Consider the following 25,925-nt stretch of genomic DNA (forward strand, 5'->3'; position numbering starts at 1 on the left):
CAATAAAATATTTTCTTTATTTTTCAAAATACTATTTTCTCTATTTGAAAAATAATTTTATTTTGTTTTCTTTTCCTGAAGACAATACAGGCAGATAACTCCCACTAATGCTTATTGAATAGACCCAGGAATCTTAAAAGCAGTGTATGTCACACTTCTGTAGATGTTGTGGTGCATTATATCTCTATATTTAGAAGTCTCTACTGAAATGCTTCTTAGTATGCATGGCCTTGTGAACATAGTTATTGTTTCCTTTCAAGATATGTGTTGTAGCTATTAATTATTTCTCTAAAGCATGTCTTATATGAAACAATATCATTCTAACCTTCATGTTAATTCATGTGTATTTAAATCTAAGTTTTTTAGCTAGATAGTTATTTAATCTCTTCTTAATGATTTGTTTACAGACTATCCATCAGTAAGTGATCCACCAGTAAGTTCTCCATAAGTTGAGATTTCTTCGAGATGCACACTAAAAGTGCATCACTATAAAAATGGCTTGAAAAAATGTACATCTGCTGTTTTGCTAACTAGCTAGATATGGATAGAATTTGATAGTACATGAATTTAATATAAACCTGATACATGTAATTTAAATGTATCTCAGCATAATAGGGAAGTCCTGTATGATCTGTTTACCTGTTTATTCTTATGTCCAGATGTTGGTTAATAATGGATAACCTCAAGACACCTCTTCTATTTCTTACTTTTTAAAATTCTTTGATCCATCTTTGTTTAGTTGGTATAACTTTTGTTTCTTCTGCTTTAGAAGAAATAGTTGGCATTTTCATCACTTTTACATAGAATAGGTTTTTATTTCCATTCAGTTATTAATCCTGATGGCTGTTAGTTTCCTTTTGTCTTTATATACTTAAGTACAGGCAGTCTGCATAACTCTGAAATAAACGCCATATTTTTTGTATATAGATCATTATTTTATATTTTACATGAAAGAAAACAGGCTGCTGAAAAGCAAACATAATATGAATCCTATGAATTTCAAAATCTATAGCTAAAAACAAGTAGGGTTGGGTGTGTGTGTGTGTGTGTGTGTGTGTGTGTATCTTTTTGATTGAAGAATATTATAATTCAGTAAAGGTGAATGATAAAGAATGAACAGATCCACAATAGCTTTTTTTACATTAATTTATTTGCATGTTTAATCATATTTACTTGAAAATAAGAACTCAGTATAGCTTAGTCTCTAGGAAAGATATTTAGAAGAATTCCTGCTTCATTATTACTTAATGATAATTAGATTTAAACTTTCTGAGCCTCATTGCTGCTTCTAGAAATGAAGTGCTTAGGGCAGGGGTGTCAAACTGCTGGCCTGCAGGTCAATTTCATCATACTGAAGCTGGGCCCACCCCATTGCCAGCAATGCAAAAAGAGTCGTGATACGTCATAACACGTCACGTGATGTGGCAAGTTTGACACCCATGGCTTAGGGAGTTAGACATTCCAGGGTTTCACATCAATATTTAACTCTTGTGTATTGCCTTATATATGATGATGATAAGTTATCCATACAGTTGAGTCTTACTCTTGGCAATTCTATGGGCCAGGTCTCTCCACATCTTCCAATCTTACACTATTTTTTTGAGTTTTTCTATGCTCTGCTGGTGTCAGCTTTGATACTATCCAGTCACCATGTTCTTTGGCTGCTTGGTTTCCTTTTGCCAGTAACTTTTCCAAACACAATTTCTTTCTCCAGTGAATTTCCCTGTATGACATGGCCAAAGTAAGTGAGATGCCTGATATTTACTGAGTGCTTAATATCAAATGTAGTTTAAATTTTAATTCAAATTTGGTTCAAGTCTAACTTAGCTCTCTTCAAGCAGTGAAATACAGTCTTATTTCCTTTTAAGTTACAGAAGTGCTGTGAACATAACTTTAATATAAATAAAATAGATTTATTGCTGAAACTGCAGGATTATAATGCTTTCATTTAGCTTTCTCTAGACAAAGTCTCCATTCTGTTTGGAATTCAGAAAAAGTTATCTTATAATAGCTTATGCATTGCTTAAAAATAGCCATCCCTTAGATTTATGTACACATCCAACAGTAAACAGACACTTGATTGAAACAAAATCAGTGAGATTCAGTCACCGCTGCTAAAAATACTGGCAGAGACTTTGAGAATAAGAATAGAACAAAATAGTGGCCTTAACTGACAAGCAATTTACTGTGGAGTTGTTGAAGTCCTTATGGAATAAATAGGTTTGGGATCATGGACTTGAAAAATAAATCAGTACAAACAACTTCATAATTACATAAGCCCAATTTTCACTGTTTGTATTAAATCACTTCTTTGTTGGAGGCTATAGCTGACATTAGTCTCATAAATTCTTCTTTATCAATAGAAGTACAAATCACAACGTGAAATGCATACATAAAATGTAGATATGTAGAATGGTTGTATAGGATTAGGGGACATACAAGATGCGAGTTAAATAATCCAAGGACTAAATTTTCTATTTGATATTATTTTAAATGTATTTATATAAGTGCCTTAATTAATCAAACTGATGTAAGTAAATTCTTACTCTTTCTCAATACATGATTATAAATTAAGTTTATGATTAGGTACAATTCACCTTTGAACTAGGAATTTTAATTGCTTAGAACATGAAGTCATGTACTGAAAAAAATATGTTTATTCCTTTTGTTCTGTGGAGCTAACCAGTTATTTATATAGTACTAGCGCATTTTCAGCAGTAATCATTTAAGGTGGCAAGTAAGCCCCCTCCCCCATTTCCATTGAGAAGGGAGAAGTGGCAGGAATGAAAAGCTAATTTTGCTCTTCACTGAAGCAGGGAGGATCAGGGACAGTGCAATGTTAAACAGCTTCCCTATTTCCTGTTTGGCAGGCATCTACAGAATAGACTGATGTAAGACAACTCTTAAGGCAGACATCCAGTGCTTGTTTTTCATGAAGAAATGTAATCTGTCTTTTAACCAGTTCTTTCCTGGCTGATACGGCTAGCATATCAACAGGAATCAGAGAAACTGTGTTCTATTCAAAAGAGCTACTTTGCCTGATCTGCTCAGGGATTTCTATGTCAGATGTTTCAGCGATATTGAAATTAAAAATCGGCAGTTTAGAGTGAAAATATTAACATTATTACAAATAATAAACCATCACCATGAACATAACATCAAATATTTCTAGCATTTCTTTTCCTTGTTTTGTCTAAGCCTTTCCAAAAGTAGCATTACTCAGTTACAACAAAAAAGTGCTATTTTTAAAAAAATATGAGGAGTCCTTGGTACTCTCTGAGCTTGGTTGTCTTCTTGCAGATGTCTCATTACCCAAACTAGGTAATATCATCAAACTAGTAAGGAGTGGGGTTATTTTCAGTTCATAATCTAGTGGCTTGCCCTGTCAGTGTTGGGGAATAGAATATAGAACATTTTACAATGTAAAAGTAGTAGTTGTTGTTAATGCGAAGTTATGTCCGACTCATCGTGACCCCATGGACAACGTTCCTCTAGGTCTTCCTGTCCTCTACCATCTTCTGGAGTCCATTTAAGTTCACACCTACTGCTTCAGTGACTCCATCCAGCCATCTCATTCTCTGTCGTCCTGTTCTTCTATTGCCCTCAATCTTTCCCAGCATTAGGCCCTTCTCCAGTGAGTCCTTCCTTCTCATTAGGTGGCCAAAATATTTGAGTTTCAACTTCAGGATTTGGCCTTCTAAAGAGCAGTCGGGGTTGATCTCTTCTAGGACTGACCGGTTTGAACGCCTTGCAGTCCAAGGGACTCGCAGGAGTCTTCTCCAGCACCATAGTTCAAAGGCCTCAATTCTTTGTCGCTCAGCCTTTCTTACGGTCCAACTTTCACATCCATACATTGCAACAGGCCTAAGAGGCTCTTTAGTTTGTCTTCACTTTCTGCCATTAGAGTGGTATCATCTGCATATGTTAGGTTGTAAAAGTTATGCCACAATAAATGTATTAGACTCTTCATTGATTTAACTAAGGACACATTCACAAGGAACCTTTTTTAGAACCCAATTCACTCAAATATTTATAGTTGACTATATATCTTGCTCAATCTGACTTTGGAATGTATAAAACACTATAAACTAAGAGTATCCTCTAGTCAGCTAATAGAAATATACAAAAATAATCAGTCAGTGCCTTACATCCATGAGTTACAGCAGCTCTTGAAAAAATAAAAAGCCCCATGACTATTGTGTTTCTATGCAGTATAGTTGAAATTTGATAAATATACAGAAATAACAAAAAGAATGCATTACTTGTTTCCCCCTCCTTTTCAGCACATGTTCTGTATGCTTTCCTGAAAATCATAGCTATTGATTCAGAGAAATATTTGCACAATTGCACTGATATAAAATTATTTTCTTATTAGTTAATTAATTACTATTTATACTGAAAATTGTGTCATGACAAGATTTATAGCCAGGGGCTTTCCCCAATAAGTATAGAGATTTTATTACTTATTGGGAATAAGTGTAGGGGGAGGAACAATTGCCCGATTCATTTATTTTGAATGTAATGGGAGTAATGCCAGATCACTGATTTTGAATTTTTCTACTAGCATATCAAGACAATTTTTGGACTATCTGCCAGCTTTCATTCCATCACACTGTCACATTTTAGGCTCCTTGGCTAAACAATGTCTGATTTTTCTTTCTTGTTTTATATCAATAATATACTGAATAATAATATATAAATTATAGCATAATTTATAGCATATATTACATTGATCTCTGATAAAATTCATTAGATTAATGAGTAGGATAAAACTGTAATGTCTTTCCTCAATATTTTATTTTTCTTTAATATAATTTTAAAACAACCAGGAAATATCTGGGGAGTACCTTGGTGAAAAAAATATTATATGATACTGTTGTTCAGTTGATATCACTGTGGAAGAAAATTTGCATATTGAGCCTAAAAATATGCTCTGCCAAATAATTCTTAGCCTAATATTTAATCTAATTTGTATAAATTAGATAAACACAAAATGTTTGGAGGAATAATTATTTACTAAATTAGGTATTGCATAATAAAATTGGCTGCAAATAATGATACAGCCAGTAAACCTGTGCATCGGTAAAATTATTGATGAATATATATTTGGATTCCTATCTTTTCCTGCATTATTTTAAATGCAAACCAGCATCTGCATTTCCTGCGTCAGATGAGCGGAGCACATCTTTTTCCTTCTATCCTGTCCACTTTTTACAAAGGCACGATTAAAAGCAATTTAACAAACTGCATCACTGTCTGATTGGTGGCAGCAGTGCCTCAGATAGAAAATCCATATAGAGATTGGTAAGGACAGCCAAGAAGATCATAGAAGCTCATTCCCTGGTATTCAAGATAGTGCTTGTAAGCACCATGTGCTTAGAGTTTAAAACATTGTTAGAGAACCACGCATGCACTTTATGGTCTGTTTCTGTTGCTCCCCTTTGGGAGGTTTTGAAGTATTTCTAGCAGGACAACCCAATTCTGTAATAGCTTTGTTCCCTATGCCATCCATCTGATAAATTTGCAAGATTCGTTTTGGGTTAAAGAAATAAGTAGCTGTACTTTGCTAACATTTCAGAAGCATAAATCTGTCACTAGGTTTACTTATGGTACTTGCTTTTTCATATTTCAGGTAGTTTTTGAAGTTACCACTTCGGGTCACCAAGGATACCTGGCTGTTGATGATGTGAAGGTTTTAGGTCATCCATGTAGTAAGTGAATATTATATTCACAATTATTTCAGAATATCTTTGGAATAAATCTATTATTATTTTATTCTGAACCCCAAATAAAGGGTCTATTTAAATATGTAGGTGCCTAGAACTCTTAAAACAAAGATACCATTGAAGATCGTTGAAAAACATACTCTGCTAGCTGATGATAGGAGACTAAGTTACATGTTATATGAACCTGCAAAGGCAACTGGAGCAGAATCCCGGCCTTCACATATAGGAAAAGGCATTGTTCCAACAATGCAGTCGATACTGAATCTATATTACCTGCATTTCCTGATAGTTCCCAGCGTAAAATACATTAGTTTTAAAATGCCTCAGTGATTCCTGACTGACCTTATGTGCATTCCTAACTTAAACAGTGTGAGACTTACTTATAGAAATTAATGGGGAGCCCCCTAGTGGATTGTAAGACTGTGGGCTAAACTGATTAGTTGAAAAACATCCCGAAAGATCATAGCAAATACAGTACTTTCCATATTTTTGCCAAGAAAACTATACATATTGTTCATGAAGTCAATAGGTTCTGAACTCAATTTGAAGAAGGCTTGATTTTACTTACTCCATAATTTATCTCCACATAAACTACCTTTCTTTGAGGTATATAACAAGAGTGATCAAGAAGAATATCCTAATAACTGATTATTATGAATAATTAGAAATAAATATTTTAAAATTCATTTTTGTTGGCTTACAATATAAATATGTTATTCAGATGTTTAAAACAAAGTAGGATTTGAATTCTTTTACTGAAATCTGAATGGCTCATTCCAACTTTACGATTCTGTGAAAGCAGTTCTTTGAAAAATCGAATTTGAAAAAATAATTAGAATAATGTGGGACTAATAGGACCACTGGTGGCACAGTGGTTAGAATGCAGTATTGCAGGTTATCTCTGCCCGCACTCTGGAGTTCAATCCTGATGAGCTTGAGGTTGACTCTGCCTTCCATCCTTCCAAGGTCAATAAAATGAGACCCAGATTTTTGAGGATAATATGCTGACATTGTAAACTGCTCAGAGAGTGCTGTAAAGCACTATGGAGCGGTATATAAGTTGAAGTGCTATTGCTAATAATATAACTCTTCCTTTGCCTCTTTATTTTAAACAGCCAGCACACCCCATTTCCTGCGCCTCCAGAGTGTAGAAGTCAATGCTGGCCAGTTTGCTACTTTTCATTGCACCGCCAATGGAAGAACTGTTCAAGGAAATAAGCTTTGGCTACAGGTAACTTTGTTTGTTTTTCTTTTCTTTCGCTATCAAAGTGATATTTTGAAAATGTGATAGATTTATGACTATCCAAAAGCCAAGAAAGGATTGTGGCAAATGAGAAATAACAAAATAGGCACTAAATTTTTTTTCTGTTTTGATTCCAGTGATTAAAAGCAGGGGAAAAGAGTTTATAGGTATTCTTGATTAAGAATTCATCATTTTGCAACTGTTATGACAGCTATGACAGCCACAGGAAAGATGCTTAATGGCCTGTAAAGTGCCTTGGGCCATCGTAAATGATTTTACCACTGCCCTCCCCCAGACCACAAGCTGGGTGGGTCAGCTTTCGAATTCTAGAATTCTGTGGTTAAATGTTTTTTGCCAGTTTTTCCCAGAACTACCCATTCAAATGCCAGCAATGTTTATTTAACAATTTCAGTGTTTGCTTAATGGCTGTTGCAAAAAAGGCCAGAAAATTGCTTCCAGTCATGTGGGTATCTTGACTTACATCTGCAGTGACTTATGACCATTCTGGGATCAATTGTGGTAGTATGTGTAGGGCTACTGTACATTAATACAAATCTTTGGCATCCCCTGGAAGATATCTCATTGTTTTTAATTTCATGCTATTAATTATAAAGCAGCAGCACATACTTTTTTTTAATAAAATCATGCACCTTTGGAAAACTTACTTGAATTATAGACTAATATATGGGCAATTGTATTTAGATAGGAAAATAAATTGGTGTGTGTGTGTGTGTGTGTGTGTGTATGTATGTGCGTGTATGTGTATGTACTTACTGCCCCAGAGTTTCAGCATGCCAAGAAGTCCTGTTGCTGACGCATGGCAAGCAGCCCAGAGCTGTACAGGTATGGGGCTTCTTGGTATACCACAGTTCTGGGGCTTTTTGGCACCTCTGACAATGGGACTGCACATTGTGGCAATAGGGCTGCTTGGTGTACCATGGGATTTGAGGAAGCACTCCTTGAGGGTGGTAGCAAGCCTAATGGAAGGGAGGAAGACGTCTATGATTGCACCAAGCCTAATGGAAGGGAGGAAGATTTCAAAAAATGTTGACCATTTCCATAATATATAGATTATCCACAAAGTATTTATACATTTGTATATAATACCATATATATCTAGATCTTGTTCTTCTTGCCGCTGATATTAATAAGAACTTATTGAGTGGGACTCTGTGAAATAAGTGGAAAAAAGGAATAAGTTGAAATTTCAAAGATTCTTTAATTCCTTGGAGTGCAGAAAGGAAATCTAAGAAACTTCTTAACCAAGAGAAATCAATTGAGAAGCTCCAGAGAGTATTACCAGTGGTGTTGTCAATCTACCTTGAGTCCAGTAGTTTGATTTTTATGATTAATAAGCCCATTAATCATAAAATTATGGATATAATTTACTTGGACTTCAGTAAGGCATTTGATAAAGTAGACCACATCTACTATTTGATAACATAGAAAAATGTGGGTTAGACAGCTTCACCACCAGATGGATTCTTAACTGGATGACCAACTGCACTCAACGTGTAGTCCTCAAAGGAACTGCATCTATATGGAGGGAAGTATGCAATGGGTGAACCCAAGACTGTTTTAGGCCCAGTACTCTTCAACATCTTCATCAATTATTTAGATGAGGGGGTAAATGGAGAACTCATCAAATTTGCAGATGATACCAAGCTGTCAGAAATAGTCAACATTCTGGAAGATAGGCTTAAGAGACAGAAGGATCTTGACAGACTTGAACATTGGGCACTATCTAACAAAATGAAATTCAGTGATGAAAAATGTAAGGTTCTACATTTAGACAAGAAAAACCAAATGCACAGGTATAGTATAGGTGATACCTGGCTCAATTGTAGTAATTGTGAGAGGGTTCTAGTGTACAATCGGTGTACAATCAGTTAAATTTTATCAGCCAGCAGTGTGCTGCAGCTGCCAAAAAAAGCCAATGCAATTCTAGGCTGCATTAACAGAGGGATAGAATTAAGATCATGTGAAGGATTAATACCACTTTATAATGCCTTGGTAAGACCACACTTTGAATATTGCATCCAGTTTTGGTCAACACAATGTAAAAAAGATGTTGAGACTCTAGAAAGAGTAAATAGAAGAGCAACAAAGATAGTTAAGAGACTTGAGACTAAAACATATAAAGAACATTTGTTGGAATTGGATATGTCTAGTTTAATGAAAAGAAGGACTGGGAGTAACATGATAGCAGTGTTCCAATATCTCAGGGGTTGCCACAAAGAAGAGGGAATCAAGCTATTGTCTAAAGCACCTGAGGATAGGACAAGAAGCAATGGATGGAAACTAATCAAGGAAAGAAGCAACCTAGAACTAAGGAGAAATTTCCTGAGAGTTAGAACAATTAATCAGTGAAACAACCTTCTTCCAGAAGGTGTGAATGCTCCAAGACTGGAAATTTTTAAGAAGAGATTGGAAAACCATTTGATTGAAATGGTATAGGGTTTCCTGCCTGATCAGGGGATTGAACTAGAAGATCTCCAAGGTCCCTTCCAATACTGTTATTAATAATAAAGTAATAATTCATCCATTTTGCTTAGAATTTTGTTATTTCATTTAGGCCGTTTAAGTAATGGTCATTTGGAGGATAGTTAACCAGTTTAGTTCTAATGTATATGAAGTCTTAGAATTGCTATATTCTGTAATATTTTTCTTTTAAAAAGTATTTAGATCATAAAAGTACATAGCTGTCATAGGGCCACTAACCAAATAATGTTTTTTCACACTATGATGGTTTGTTTCATATATAGGTCTACAAAGAATGTTCCATAATAGTTCAGTTATACTGTGCTAAAATAAGTACATGCATAAATAGCACTTTCAGCATGTTTTTCTGTAGCTTTTACAATCTCTGATTGCATTGTGTTTGTTCATTCCAAGAATTTATTATTAGGATAGCACTGAATCATGTGAAAAGGTAATACATAAAAAGAGTTCAGAGTATGTGGAGGATTCTTGCTCCTAAATAGTTATATTTTCTTTGGCTATATAACTGATGAGTGATGCATTGGCATTTAACACTCTTTGCTTCCAGTGCCTGGTTCAGCAATCTAGTTAGCTTTGTATACCATGTCATTACTATATTATTAGGTTTATTGGTGGCTTTCAATACCGTAAACCACTCTATTCTTCTGAGCCGGCTCCATGGGTTGGGAATTGGGAGCAGTGTGTTATAGTGGTTGTCTTATTTTCTCCAGGGCCAGTTCCAGTCAGTGTTGGTTGGCGGGGAGAGATCGTCCCCTGGGACTCTCCTTTGTGGTTGCCTCAAGGTTCTTTTCTTTTTCCCCTCCTTTTCAACATCTACATGAAACCGCTGGGTGAGTCCATCTGCCGGTTTGGGGTTTGGTATCATCAGTATGCTGATGATATCCAATTATGTCTTCAGACTTTGAGCTAGCCAAGTAATACTACCAAGTTAAGTCCCAGTGCCTAAAGACTGTATGGCTTTGAATGAGGAAGCCACTGACTTAGACCTACTGAGTGCTGTGCGTATTTGAATGCATGCATCTGGGGATACTCCAACTTTGATTGAGGATGGAGTGGAACTCTCCCATTCAAGAGTGACGCACAATTTGGGGTTCTTCCTGGACTCATAGCACTCACAGGATTGTACATGCCTAGCCTGTTCAAACTGATTGGTTAGCATGCTCCAAGTTCCATTGATTAAACAATGTCTGGAGCTCAGAAGCATGTCTTCTTTGTTACAAGTGCCTGCCCTCTGGAATGAGGTCTTCTCCCAAAATTCAAGTAGTCCCACCCATTGGTATTTCAAAGGGCCTTAAAGACCTGGCTCTTCGCACAAATATTGGGAGAGGATGCCCCTTCCTTCCTTCCTTCCTTCCTTCCTTCCTTCCTTCCTTCCTTCCTTCCTTCCTTCCTTCCTTCCTTTCCCCTCTTGGTTTATTTTCCTTCCATATTTTTCTTTGTTTTGTTCTGTTGCTTGTTTTTAAATGTTTTTAAAAATTTGTAAACTATCCAGAGTCACTGGTGTTGGGTGGAATGTCAGTTTAATAAAATAATAATTACATTAACTGGACACTTACATTAACTGGACACAAGTTGAACTGGACTAAAAAACAAGAAAATTGATGACTGTTCACCATACTTTACATCCCTTAGAGCTGTGCTGGCTCAGGAATTCTGGGAGTTGAAATCCACGAGTCATAAAAGAGCCAAGGTTGCCTACCCCTGCCTTAGAGATATTGATAGATTATACCTGACCCGCAGAAATGGAGGCAGAGGGTTACTTCAAGCAGATTATTGTACATTGTAGGCTTTTTGCTCCTTAGTTCAGAAGGAAGCGAATTAGTGAAACTGATTTTCTTTTACTGCATGTTTTTACATTGTAAAAAGTATAGTCTTTCAGTGATGCTAGATAGTGATTTTATTTTGTTTTAATGACATCATTTAAAATTAGTTGTACCTTATTTTGTATTTTAGTCTTTATTCAGCTTGTCTGTCTGAGCTTCTTTTTCTCACTCCTATTTTGAAGCCGGATACCTTCCTGTTTCTTTCTTACTGGAGCTATAGTCAGCTTTAATGCACTGTTTCTTATTTAGCGTACATGACCATGAGAGGTTAAAAGCATCCGCTTAGTAAGGGAAAAGTAAAATAATCATTTAAGCTAGAAAGTGACTATCAGTGAATACCATTAAACTGCAAGTTGTATTCGTGTTCAAAAATTCACAGAAGAAAATAAAGGTAAGCAATTCAAAATCCAAAAGCTTTTGTCACTGTAGATGCAGTAGAGCATAAAGCAGGATTAATCATTAACAGAAATTCATGTTCTTTATAGCTGATGAGAATGAGTAACAAATAAGTACCTTAATACCTTAGTAGCTTCATGCATTTTCTGTTTTTAATAACTCATGGTATTTCTGCTGCATTTTTTATACAACTGAAAATGTTTTATTTCCAGACATAATATAGTATATATTACACATATACTTTTCATGCTGAAAAGTAAGTATGAAATAGCTTTAAATAATATACATGTACATTAATTTATGTTTTATGGGGCATCAGGTTTACAATTGTAATGGTTCTGCCAATATCTAAAATTAGTAAAGCCTATTTTTAAAACAGGTATATCTCAAAGAAGAATTATGGTCAGGGAGAGCACAGGCTAATATTGTTTGATGAATCAACTATTATTTTAGGAATTTTACCTTCAGATCAAACTATCTTATAAATTACTGTGAAATTGTTTATTAATAATTACTCTTATGTAATTTCATTCTGTATTTTCATATACAGTTATTATGACATAGTTGTATAATATTTGGAACTTGAGGTTTTAAAGTATAATATAGTCAAACTGATGTTTTCAGCATAAATCAGAATGATTTTAATACTAGTATTCATAACATTTTAGATAAAATTTTATATAATTGTCTGTTTAACCCACTCTTCCCATTTTTCTATTTTAACAAAATGCTGCTTGGCTTGTCAAAACTAAGTGAGCATTATTTGGAAAAGATACCAACATTTGCAAAGAGTGTTACATCTGGCATAGTTACAGTTAATACTAGTAACTTAGGCTGTATTTTCTCTATCTTAGTAAAGTATGTTATGTGAAAGCCTTGACAGACCAAACCTTAATTGCACTGGAAGTCAACTTCTGTATGTTTTTTTCTAAGACCACCATGACATATTAAAATTTTTACTTGGAATTCAAGATGAATAAATGATAGAGCATAAATTAACAAATAAAATGAAAATAAAAAAATACATGGTGCACCTGTAGAATACGAGAAAGGGTACACCGGTATTACTAGAGCTGAATGAAGGTGGTATTATTTTATGGAATGGAAATGAGAGTGCTACATGTATGTGCGAAAGTGTGGATTAGTGTCATCTAAGTTACTGTGAATGCATGTGAAAGTAGAAGTCTATGCACTAGTGATAAGTGTGTCTTTTGCTCTAGTGAGTAATGATGTCGAAACACTTGTCAATGATTTGGGGGGAAATTATGTAATATTGTGAATGAATACGTTTTAGGAGAAATAGTTACAATACTAACTGTTGTTAAGTGACCTAAATGGATTAGTGGGAATGAGATTAGAATGTATAAAAAATGACTGAACAATTTGGAGATGCAAAAATGAATGAGAATGTTCATGATAAAAAAATTGAGACAATTATGTTAGAAGCATGAGGAAAAATCTCTGAACATGAACCAGATCATATTGTCAAAAGCATACCTTGGGAGAAAATAGACAAAATAGACAATAGAAAAAAGAAAAGAAGTAAAAAAAGTAGAATGGCTATAGGAAAAGAGAATGAGAAATAAACTGAAAAGAATTACGTTATAGAGTGTTCCCAAAACAAGTTTTGAAAGTTACATTAATGGGAAGAATGATAAAAAGATGTTTAGTGGAATGATGAAATGAAAGAGACAGTGGATGGACAAAAATGTGCATAAGAGTATGAGTTTTGCAAAAATGAGAATGAGATACTGGTATATTCTATTTGTAAAGAATATAGTAAAAATATTAAAGCCTGATGAGATTGAAAAAATATAGAGTTACTTTGCTGGAAATAAAAAATAATTAAAATGGAAATAAGGAACTTCCTGCAGAATGAATAGAATTTTAAAAAAATAACAGGATGAAATTAGTGAAAGAATTCTTGAAAACATATTTTAGACATTACAAGAGCTTGGTGCGTATCCTTGAGGCTAGATTACCAAATCTAGCTGCTGGTACTAAATGCCATGTTAATGTGTAATAAAAATATTCATAATTTGATTATGAAGAACTTGGCTGGCCTTTCCTGTATAAATGAATCCTGATAGGCTCAGGGCTAGGGTTAGGGAGATGTGCCCAATTGAGTTTTATTTTGACAGCAGCCACAACTCCAGGGCAGAGAAGCAGGGATCACAGTTACTACCCAGCATATTTTCAGAGTTTCTTTGCTACAAGTAAACAGATATGGATACCTCAGTACTCGACTGCTTCAAAACTTGTCTAATTTGGTACTCAGTTCATTTTGACGCAAAAATGTTGTCCTGATATTCATTGTTTATTTGATTCTTGACATGTTGTGATGGGAAGAGGGGGACAGCCGCATAAATTGGACAAGAAGTTGGTTATACCAGGAAGATCGCTGCAAAGGGAAGTGGGGGATGGCCACAGAGGATGGACAGGAAGTTGGCCATGCTGGTAATGTGGCTGTCAGAGGAAGAGAGACAGATAAGCAAAGGGTTGTGTGGTAAGCCATGTGATTTGATTGATAGTCATCATTTTTAGTACTATTTGTATCTCCCAGAACCAAATAATAATGAGTTTCCAGGTACCGCTGTACTAGATTTTATGGCTAAAGTTTGTTTTCAGAGAACATTTAAGTATGTTGTTGTTTCAGCATCCGTGATGCATAGCAACTTACCTACCTGAGTAGTTCAGTTCCATTGTGTTTGGCAGTTAACTCTCTGAGGACTTGAGGATTTTAACTTGCCCTCTGGTGGTATTAAATCAAAAGCAACTCAGAAGTTCATGGCCACTGGAAACCATGAATCTGTCCCAAATTATTGAAGGCTCAACTGATGTTGTGGGTTGCTTACTAAATTATTTTATTCCTCTGCATAGTTGCAACATGAACTTGGTCAGGAACAGATTGTTCTCTGATTGCTTTTCAGCTTTCAGGTGCTATTTGTTTCCAGTAAGCGGGGGTGGGGGTGGGAATTGAGAATGTATTAGATCTGTCAGCTCCATATGCCTAATGGACTCAAAGGTGTTTCAGTAATCTCCTAGGATTTTTTGAAAACATAGCAAGCTATTAATCTGAGGCCTTAATTTCTGCTTGAAATGAGCAGGTGACAAGGGCCTTATATCAGATAGTACTTTCCTTCTTGTAGTACATCAATCTCAATTTTGGGAAGAGCTATATAAAACTAAAAAAATGTAATAAAATGCTGGCTAGATAAAGGAATTTGAACATGAATGGTAAAAATTAAATGGAAGAAATAACAATAACAGCAGAAATGATTAAAATTGAATAAAAAGGATTAAAAACTGGACATCTCCTGGAAATGATCAATTATATGGCTTTTGGTTCAAGTATCTGACTAACTTACATCCAATTATAGCTAAATAGCTTAATGAAGTATTCCATAAAGAAGGCATCAGTGACCTGGCCATGTGTATCTGATTCTGAAAGACCCAGCAAAAGGGATGACATCAAGAAACTATAGCTTGCCTACAATATTTAAATCACAGGCATAATAGGGACAACGTCAAAGATTATGTAATATGTATACTTTTATTACATCCAAGACTACTTAGAAGAAAATAACATCCTTTCAGTAGAGGAGAAAAGGAAATAAAGGAAAAGCAGAAAAATCAACTTCTAGTTGATAAAACAGTTCTGGAGAATTGCAAAAGCAGAAAGACCAATTTACATATTGTATGTTCTGGATTGATTATAAAACGGTATTTGATTCATTACCACATAGTTGGATGCTTGGAAACAATTGGTGTAAATAAGAATGTTTATAGAAAAAAAAGCAGTAGAAGACAGAATTGGTGGTTGGAAATGAAAAAATGAAATGAAAAATACAGGCTTGCCAACATTAAGAGAGGCACCTTGCAGGATGATTCATTATTACCCTTCCTATTTGTCAGTGCTATGATCCCACTTTCAGTGATTTTGAAGACAATAAATCTTGGTTATCAAGTAGCAAAAAAAATGCTAATAACACCTCACATTTGTTTTATAAGGAGATTCAGAAGTAGAAATCCAGTCATTGACAAATAATGTAAAAGTTTTAGCACAGTATTGAAAAATCATCAGATGATTCAAAATGCAGATGGTGCAAAGAAAACAGTAGGTCATATACTCACTTTATTCAAAACGATCACATAAACTTATTGTAAATGACAATGTGCAGATTAAATGATCCACTGGAACATCTGTAAAAATTATTGTTTTCCAGTGAGCAAAAATTGATGGAACATAGAGTTGAAAAAAGTAGTTGAAAATGAGCAGTTTAAAACACTATGGGATTTCTAATAGAATAGAAACTGATAAAAACTTGGCTCATAACACATCATATTTAACTGTGGTTGAAAAGAATAAAGTGCTGTTATTTGATAGGGCAATACCAGGGATAGTAGACTAGAAGACAAAATATTGGAGAAAATCACAAAATATTAAGATTTGAAAATCGAAGTTCAAATATTATGGCATAAACCAGCTTTGGTAGTCCCAGTGGTTATCAGCATGCTGGGTACCATATCAACAATTCTTCAGTGACACTTAGACATAATCTGCACATTAACAAAATTTCCATCTGTCAATTACAAAAGGCCACAACATTTTGATCCACACGTATATATTATGTTGATACATTATCACCTCCTAGGTTTTTGGGATAAATGATGCCTATGAAGGGCAACTTCAGCTAAAGAACTGGCAGCTATGATTTCACATTTTTGTGTATATAATAACTGTTTGTTATTTATTAATTGTACACCACTCAAAGTCACTACTTTGTAAGATGGGTGACCATTTAAATTTGCCGAATAAATATATAAACAATAGCTTTTTATTTTCAGATTCATATATATATGTTAATGTTACTTTCTCTAGAAATAGAAATACAATGTTTTTAACTGACTGCCAAAATATTTTTGAAAGCAAAATTCTGAAAACACTGCAATACATCTGCTGTTTATCTGTGGAAATTTCATTGGCAAAACAGGTTTATTTTTATGATTAAACAGATTTAAAAGCATATAATTTTGTTAACATTAAACGTATTTAACAAAACAGTTTGTACTTTGAATAAAATGAAAAGGTTGCTATTAGAGAGTTCATAGAAGCAGAAGGCATTTCATATGTGGGCTTACAAATATGTTCATTGGATGGTTATTGGAAGTGAAACATTTAGAAACAGAAATTAGAAATGATACCATCAGCTATTTGGTAGCCTTAAATTTTGAGATATGTCTTAAATAAGGTGAACCTACTTATTTATATAATATTACCCACAACCTTATACAGGAAAATACTACAGGGGTACTAATTTATCATTCTTCCTGGTTATGTAGAAACTGCTAATCAAGATGTAGCCTGCAATTAATGTAGCATCTTTACCTAGAGATGGTTTTGGAAGTTTTGTTAAGCAGATTTCAAACTGCTTTACATATATAATATTTTTTTAATGTAGAAAAATGATTAGTTCCTACAACTAGATTAAAGGTAAATGCTCTAATATTGAGAACATATTATATTACAGAATCAGAGATAAATCTTAGGGAAGGATTGGATGCATGAACTGCAGCAAAAGCAGAGTGCTATCATTATTTCTTTAAGTCAATGAACAAAACAAAACCTCCCATTGGGTTTAACCGCTTTAAATTGTATTCATATACTAATGGGATAAGCACCCAAGAAAAGAATGGTTGTAATAAATCAATTAGTGGGATTCACTGCATTAGAAATATTTCCAGATATATTTAACTTAGTTTATAATGATTGGTGATAAGGAAAGCTGCAAGTTGCAGTTATGCAAATAAACTGCAGGCATGCAAATAGGTTTAATGTACTGCCAGTTTTCACCAAATATAGAGAGCAAAAATAAAATAAAAAAGCTTCAGAAATGTGCTCATCAAGGAAAAGTTTATTTAGAAAATGAAGCAGTACTGAAAGTTATTGGGGAAGCTTAGTTATTTTGCTCTAGTCTTTGACAATCTGAAGTGAATGAGGAGTTTTGCCTGAAACTGGCAGTGAAAAATGTGAAGTAGTGTAAAAGAACATCTACTGTATTACAAAGAGCACTGAAACTTTTTTTTTACATTTTAAAATGCATTAATTCTAAAGTGTTATTTTTGCTCATGATAGAAAGTGATATATTTTTATCCAGCTCAGGGAAAAGAAAGTCTGGACAGTCTGTACGGTTTCAATTCTTCTTTGAAGGCCATAAAAACCTGGATTGGTCCAGAAAAATCTGTAGGAACAATATTTTGAGTTTGTTCCCTCTTGTGGGAAGGTATTTGTTTAAAGGACTCCCATGCCATGTTGTGAGTTGTTTTTTACAGATTTGATTTTATTTATAGACATAGCTTATCAAATTCAACAAGATATATAAATCCAAAGAATGAAATAAAGACTTGGTTGTGATGATTTATTACTTTGTATGTTTCATTTGGGAGTTTTTCTTATCACTGATTTGCAAAAATGAGTATAATCAATGTTCATTTAATACTGAAACTATGCCAAGAAGCCCTGACAAAGTCAATAATATACTAATAGTTCTGATTAAATTGATAACATTATTTTGTTTTTAGAAACTAGAACATCTGCCACAAATCTACCTTCTTTTTGTGTTCTTTCTTCTTATCTGTTTTTGTTCTGTTTTGTTTAATATGTATGAGGAATAAATGCACTTTTGGAGACACACGGTCATTAGATTTCCAGCTCACATAGGGATTTTGTGAATATACTTTTTTCATATGTTTATAAGGTGGATGCAACTACAGGAAAAAATATCATTTAAATATTCTATATTAAAATGTAATTATTTTAATTGGACCATATGAAATAAAGAAGGAAAGAAAACCTTAACAGCCAAAAGCAAACAAAGATACTATAGGTGAAAATGCTAATATATGCAAAGCTCATGTCATTCTCATTTCTAAGGAAGAAAATTGACTTACTGTAGTTATAAAAGCTACTCTGGGAAGTCATTATAAAAGTAAAAACATGACCTCTGTGAGGCAGTTTGCTTGAGTTTATAGTACTATTATTTGTATTGTTGTTATTTGTCTGTTTAAAAGCAAAATTTCCTTTTGTTGGCCTTAAATAAATAGTAATTGCACCTGCTTTATAATGTAATATACAATTTAGGGGGGTTTATTACAGAATAGTCTGGAACATTTTCTGTTGAATTAATGTTTTTAAATAAATCTATTATCTGAAAGCTTTCCTACTTTTTCTTTCACGATCATAAGTGTAAGGTATTTCAGAAATGGGCTCAAATAACATAGTATGCTTAAAATAATGTTGCATGTATTGTTTGTAAACAGAATTCAAATACAAACTCAAGCTTGCTTCCCTTCCAAGCCAATAACATTTTGAGTCTGAGTTGAATTCTTAAGTAGACACTATAACAACTCTTTCAAGACCCTCTACCAACCGTATTTATGAGGCCACGTGGAGGAATTTCTGTTCATGGTGCACGACCCATCACTTATCCATATCTGACTTAACGATCCCAAAGATATTAGACTATCTTCTAGAGGGTCTGGAGAGGGGCTTGGCGCCGAACACATTACGCAGACAAGTAGCTGCTCTTTCCACTGTACTTACCTGTGACACCTCAGTATCCCTTAGTCAACATCTGTTGATTCACTCATTCATCAGGGGTGCCACAAACACCAAGCCCCGTGTAGTGCATAGGTACCCCTCTTGGGAACTGCCATGGGCTCTCACCAAACCACCCTTTGAGCCTCTCAGGACGTGTGATATGCGATACTTATCGCACAAGGACTCCTTCCTGGTGGCAATTACTTCTGTGCAACAGATATCGGAATTAGCGGCACTTTCTACCAGGGATGACCTATGCATCTTTCACCGGGACCGAGTGGTTCTTCATCTAGACCCTACCTTTCTTCCTAAGGTCAATTCTCTATTCCACAAGGCTCAGGAAATCGTGCTTCCAGATTTCTGCCCTAATCCATCGCACACTCTGGAATGGCAATGGCACCTTCTGGACGTTCGCAGAGCACTCCATTACTACATCTCATAGACAGCCATCTTCCGCCATTCCAAAGACCTCTTTGTTTCCTTCCATCCTTCTTCCAAGAGTAGGAAGGTATCCTCCTCCACGATTGGCAGGTGGATCAGGGCGTGTATTGCGGGGCGTACCAGTCTGAGTCATTGCCGGTTCCACAACATGTCATGGCCCATTTAACCCGTAGTGTGGCTACTTCTGCGGCCTGGGCCACTCAGGCATTCATCGAGGACGTTTGTAGGGCGGCCACGTGGTCACCATCGCCCTTTATACGTCACTATAAGATAGATAGGTTCGCCTTGGCAGAGGCCTCCTTTGGCAGGAGAGTTCTCCAACAGGTTGTACCTCGAGTTGTCAAACTGGACCAGCCTGCTTCCCTCCCTCAGGGACAGTAGGTTTTGGTATGTCCCATTGGTGGATTTTCCATCTCCAGTGCTGGAGACGGGCGTTGTCTTACCTGAACGCCTTTTCTCAGCACGGAGATGGAGAATCCACTCCCGCCCTCACAGGCTTTTCAGGCCTAGGGTTAGATTCATGAGCCAACACGTCTTGCTGTCAGTCAGTGGCTTCGCCTGCGTCGAGACTGGGACACCCTAGTCCAGGACAGGCCTTGCAACTTTGACTGACTTGATCTGATTGGGCAGGAACACAGTCTAAACCCTTTGGTGAATTCTCCATCTCCGTGCTGAGAAAAGGCATTCAGGTAAGACAACGCCCCTTCCCTCCTAGTTGTTCATATACGTTCCATTTGGGAATGAAAGCCAGAAGCAATGAATATTCAGTAAGTTCTTCCAGTTTCATGAATAACTGAAACATTCTCTTTTAAAAAAACCAAAATCAATAGTATTTTTTTAAAAAATTGCAACCACAATGATAAAAAATACAAATTAAAAAAATGAAACAATAAGAAATAAAAGATCCAGGTACAATTTTAGTAACTTATTACCTTATCGTAAAATGCAATAGATTATCTCTTCTGCCCTTGTTCATGTCTTATCTAAAAACAAATCCTTAAACCTAGCATTTCAGCAAAAGTCCATTAAGAGTTACTTGAGATAGTAGATGATAACCTTTATTATCACTTTTTTCTGTGAACATACTGGAATGCATTAAAAAGTTATCTATTTTATTCATCAAAATAAGCCAACTTTATATTCTTTCCCTTTACTTTATCAATCTTGATTTTTAATCCTGTCAAATAATGTTCAAAAACTCAATTTCTTTTAATTTTTCTTTATCCCTTCTCACAAAATTCTTCAAAGCATTAACAAATATGCTTTGTAAATCGAATGTAGGAAAATTATACAGTTTACTGTATAACTGGTTGGGTTTTTATTTGTATATCCCTTTTAATTATTAAGACATCAGCCAGTTTCTTTTGTATGTCCAGTGTAGTATTTTTTCCCATATAATCTTGTAGACAATCTATAGAGGCAAACAGTGTTAATTACCTTCTAGCTCCATTGTTCAAAAGTATCCTTCATATATTGAATGTTAAAATACTTTGTTCCATATTCAAATTTAAGTATTTTTCTCCTTTAATTATAATTTTAATTCTTTCTATTTTCCTCTAATATCTTACTTTTAGAGTCTTACTTTGATTTTTTTTAAAGAATTGAAAAAAGAACATTTACTCATGTAAATGTTCTTTTTCTTAATCTTATTTCAAATCTATCTGGACTTTTAGTCCAATTGTAACTTTCTAAAATCCAACTTTTTATCACTGTTTTGCTGTTCATTCCAGAAAAAAAACCCTTAAATCATTAAGCTTGTACTTAAAACTTATTTTGTTAAGGACTGAAGGAAACTCATCTGATGCTGTAAGACTTGATCCAAAGGTTTGTAATAGCTGAAATTTATTTTTCAAGCAATTTGCAAAATTGCAAAAGTGACGAGAAACAGAAGTATACAAACACAATGTCCTTTTGAAAGTTCTGGCATAGTTTGAGGAAAAAAAGAAAGCTCTGAACCACCCCAGACTGGTTATCTTCAGTTTGCCATTTTTTTCACCAGAAGTCTCAATATTTCACACATTCTCAAAGTGTCATGAGAAAAGTACAAGCTGATTTATGTGAAATAAGTGTTGCTTACACATCACAAGCCAAACTATATGGATAATATTTAAATCAAGTGATTGCTCCAAGGAAATAATTTACTACATATTGATAATGACAATTTAGGGCTTCCGTTTTTTTGCATCTGTAGCACATGTATGCGTGAGAGCAAACCTTTGCTCCCCACAGCTAGTTTCTTCCTGCTTGGGGGACCCTAGATGGGTCCGAAGTTGCCCTGGAGAGGTGACTGTGAAGGAGAGGCACCCCATCGATCACGAAATGACGGCAATCACTTAGTTTGATCCGGGAAAGCCCTCTGAACCCGACAGTTATATCTAGATACTATAAGACAGATAAAAAGTATAGTATTTTTATAATGCATGACATAAAATATTGGGATGATGTACCTAAATGGGAAAATTTAGACAGTGAGATGACTAACATGAAGAAATTATGACTGATAAGAATTGGATTGAATGTAAGGGAATCTAAGCGAACAAAAATTATAAAAATAGGATGTACGCTGAATTAATGAGATGATGGTTATGAGAATAATATAAGCTGGAAAAAAAGTTATATATAGAGATTATTATTATTTGTATAAATATAAAAAATGCCTATACCTAATCATTTATATATTAAAAATATTAAGAATTATATTTTGGCTAAGGTTGAAGAAGGAAAATACAAATGAGAGAAGGAAGATCAAAGAAATGTATTATTAATACATTAATTGTGGAATTATCAAATTTAATCATTATTGTTAATTAATTATTACTGTCCTTTTTTTCTTCTTAAAATATAAACCAAGACAACACGCTGTACACCAGGTCCTGGAGATTGTTATAGTTAAAAACCAATAAAATATCTATAAAAAAAGATAATGAAAATTTAGAAATAAATTTAGTATATCTTCAGTAAGTGAGAGATTATCTTCAGCAGATTATTTTTTTAAAATTTTCCAATGACCATTTTTTCCTACATGCATTCTGTTTGTAGTACCAAACTGATCTTTCATAGTAAATCATGTATATATTCACTTACTTCTTTCATGCCTCTGTGAGCAACAAAATTATTATTACTGTTAAGCTAGGATATTAGAAGAACATACCATTTACCACTACAATATAAAGAATTATTATCTCCCCGTGACCACATTGTCTAACAACTATCATAATTGCATTCACTCATAGTTAGGGGGTCCAACTGCAAATCATGATAACGAGATAAAAAAGGAGATCCTTTTCTGCTGGAAATGTAGATATTCACTGTGGTATATTTGATTCCATATTTGGCTTCATGGTAAAAAAAAAGAATGCACATATTCCCAACGGCATCATGCAATTTTTCCTAAAATATATGATTTGTACAAGAATAATACAACATTTTAGCACCTATTCAAAAATTAAATATTATTTAGTCTGTATATAAATTTATGAACACCAGCTGGATCTCAGTTACACAGGTGAGGGGAATACAGATTAGAATTTGACTTCCAACTTTTTTTTAAAATGCACCATTATTTATTTATTTAGTTATTTATTTATTAAATTTAGTTGCCGCCCATTTTGTAACAAAACAACTCTGGCTTATAGCATTGAAATGTTAAAATTCTAACAAATATTTCTAAAACAATAAAAATGAAAATCCAAATCAAGGTAAAATTATAGTTAAAAGAAGGGGAGAGAAGGACTGGGTGTGCAGGGACGTGATGGGATTATCTTTTAATTTATCAAGCACCTCCGGTGTGATGTTCCCCATTAGGGCCCCAAGTCATCTGGGAGAGCCAGGTCTTCAGGCCCTTAATGGAAGTCAGAAGGGTGGAACCAATCTCGCCTTAGGGTTTAAGTAAGGTGACCAAATTTTTTACAATGAAATGGAGGACACAAATAAATTGAAGAAAAAAATATCGTAAATAAAAGAAACATTTTATTCATTGCAATAATGCAGAATACACTATAATATGATAAATGCATAATAAAAAACATTTGTAACAATAACATCTTATATTGTAATTATGCTTACATGTTGCGCCCCTGCCTTCAGCCGCCCCACCAGTACTGCTGCCTGCCATGTAGAGCGGGCCCTGCGGCTCCCAAAGCACCAGCTGCGCCAGCTCTGGCCCCGGGGGTAGCCCGCCATCAACACACCCTGCTTGCAGCCGCCCCGCCAGCACCACTGCCCACCCTGCACAGCCCCGTGTAGAGCAGGCCCCGCAGCTCCCACAGCACGGGGGGCGGCCGGCCACCACCCCCCCTCACACCCCCACCTGCAACAGCCCCACTGCCCCTGTCTCTTGCGCCCGCAGCCATTATTGCCCTAGCAGGGCCAAAGATCAAGAGAAAGTTACCATGGCGTCGCCGCTCCAGTCTCCTCCAGGTATCTTCGGGACTAACTAGGAGATGGTGTAGTTGGGTAGCAGGGAGCGGTGCAAAGTTCCTGCCAATTCGCCTTTGCTGCAGACAACTTACATGTGCAAAGTTTGCCGGCCAGGTGTTTTGGCGCATTCAGCAACAATTCCTATTGGCTTTTGAAAGCTAATAGGGGGAGTAGCACAGCTCATACAAAAGTTGAAAAAAAACCATCCAAAAAAGGTGCTGGAACGCCGTTCTATGAGAAAAAAAAAGCCCTGCAGATTAGTCTTCAAATATCGAAAAGGAGGACATGTAGGAGGACACTTTTTGAGGGAGGATAGAACTCACAAAAGGAGGACTGTCCTCCCTAAAGGAGGACGATTGGTCACCTTAGTTTAAGATGCTCCTAAAGGCAGGAGCCACATCAGAGAAGGCCTTCAACCGGAATTCCTTGACCAACAGGGCCCTGCAGCATGCCTCCTCTGAAGGCATAGGTAGTCTGGGCCGGTCCCAATGGTGTGAGATGGTTTGTCAAGTAATCTGGACTTCTGCCATGCATGGGTTTAAGGATAGTAATCAACACTTGAGTTGCATCCAGAAGCAGACCTGCAGCCAATGCAGCTGGTGGAGCATTAATGTAACGTGGGTGATCCTAGGAAGCCCAAGAACTTCTCACAATGTTACACGCTACATCAGTTGAAGCTTCTGAATACTCTTCAAGGGTAGCACAATGTAGAGTGAAATAGGGACTCTCTATTATACTTATATATTTGTTTATTTAAAAAAAATTGAAGAGGGTTAAGAAATAGTGCAAACAAATGGGAAGGATTAATATTTTGATGTTTAATAGTTATTAAATAGAGAAAGAATTATTCTCAAAATGATTATATTTTTTAAAAAATTAAAAAAATATTTTGCTGAATGCTAAATTCAGATTCAGTTAATTCCAATTAATTCACTGTTTCACTTTTCAGTTTCATTTCAGTCAATTCAGCACGATATCCATATGGTTGATTATGAATAGTCAGATTTTCTGTTTCTTATATTGACAAATTATGTACTGAAAATAAACAAACCTTTTTGAAGCTAGATTCATATTCAAAATTGTATTCCAAGTGTTATCATTTTTGAGGTTTAGCTTTTGGAAATTAAGTCTTAACAATTTGTTAAATAAGATAGCACTGAAAAATCACTTGCAGGGTTAAATTATTTTATTATTGTTATATTTATTACTGAAATTAAAATTTGTTGATTACTGTTCAATCTCCAGCCATTTGGCTTAATTCTGTTCGTACTTAACTTTCAAATCATGAATTATGTGCATGAATCAATTTTGACATTATGCAAAGTTTTCCAAAAGCTATAAATAGCATAATAAGGTTATTTTCAACATGTTAACATCTGAACAACCATAATTAACCAACTAAGTTCAGCATTTCCCTACTAGCTCTGTTTTGTTTGCTGATATTTTGTTAGCTCTTTCCACTTCATAAAGTCTGGAATATTGGGCTTCATATGTTTTGCAAGTTAAATGATAAAATACTGAAAACATAAAACCCACTAGCATAATTTAAAGAATATTAGTTATGCACAATTAAGCACTTAAACCTTGCAGACGCTCCTGGGTCTTACTTAAGCCTTTGGTTATTTGCAGTGCAAGGAAGTTCAACCTTGAAGTTTTCTATTCATTTTCTTTGCCCAGGCAATTTCCTTACCAAATCAGTATTGGAGAGAAGGTTGATGAATGCATAAATGCAAGAAAATATTCCTGCCGAAGAAAAAATGAAACAGGCACCTCAA

General features: G+C 35.1%; 1 protein-coding gene across 21 annotated transcripts in view; it reads left to right on the forward strand.

The window, feature by feature from the left end:
- PTPRM (protein tyrosine phosphatase receptor type M) overlaps positions 1 to 25,925 on the forward strand; it is a 482,202-nt gene that overhangs the window by 158,699 nt on the left and 297,578 nt on the right. For all 21 annotated transcript variants that reach the window (XM_039339174.1, XM_039339176.1, XM_039339175.1 and 18 more), the window contains exons 4-5: positions 5,633 to 5,711; positions 6,842 to 6,957. In XM_039339174.1, the coding sequence (XP_039195108.1) occupies positions 5,633 to 5,711; positions 6,842 to 6,957 (195 nt within the window). The remainder of the gene's footprint in view (positions 1 to 5,632; positions 5,712 to 6,841; positions 6,958 to 25,925) is intronic.

Source organism: Crotalus tigris, unplaced genomic scaffold (assembly GCF_016545835.1).
Source record: "Crotalus tigris isolate CLP2741 ecotype Arizona unplaced genomic scaffold, ASM1654583v1 scf7180000017731.4096049, whole genome shotgun sequence".
Classification (NCBI taxonomy): Eukaryota; Metazoa; Chordata; class Lepidosauria; order Squamata; family Viperidae; genus Crotalus; species Crotalus tigris.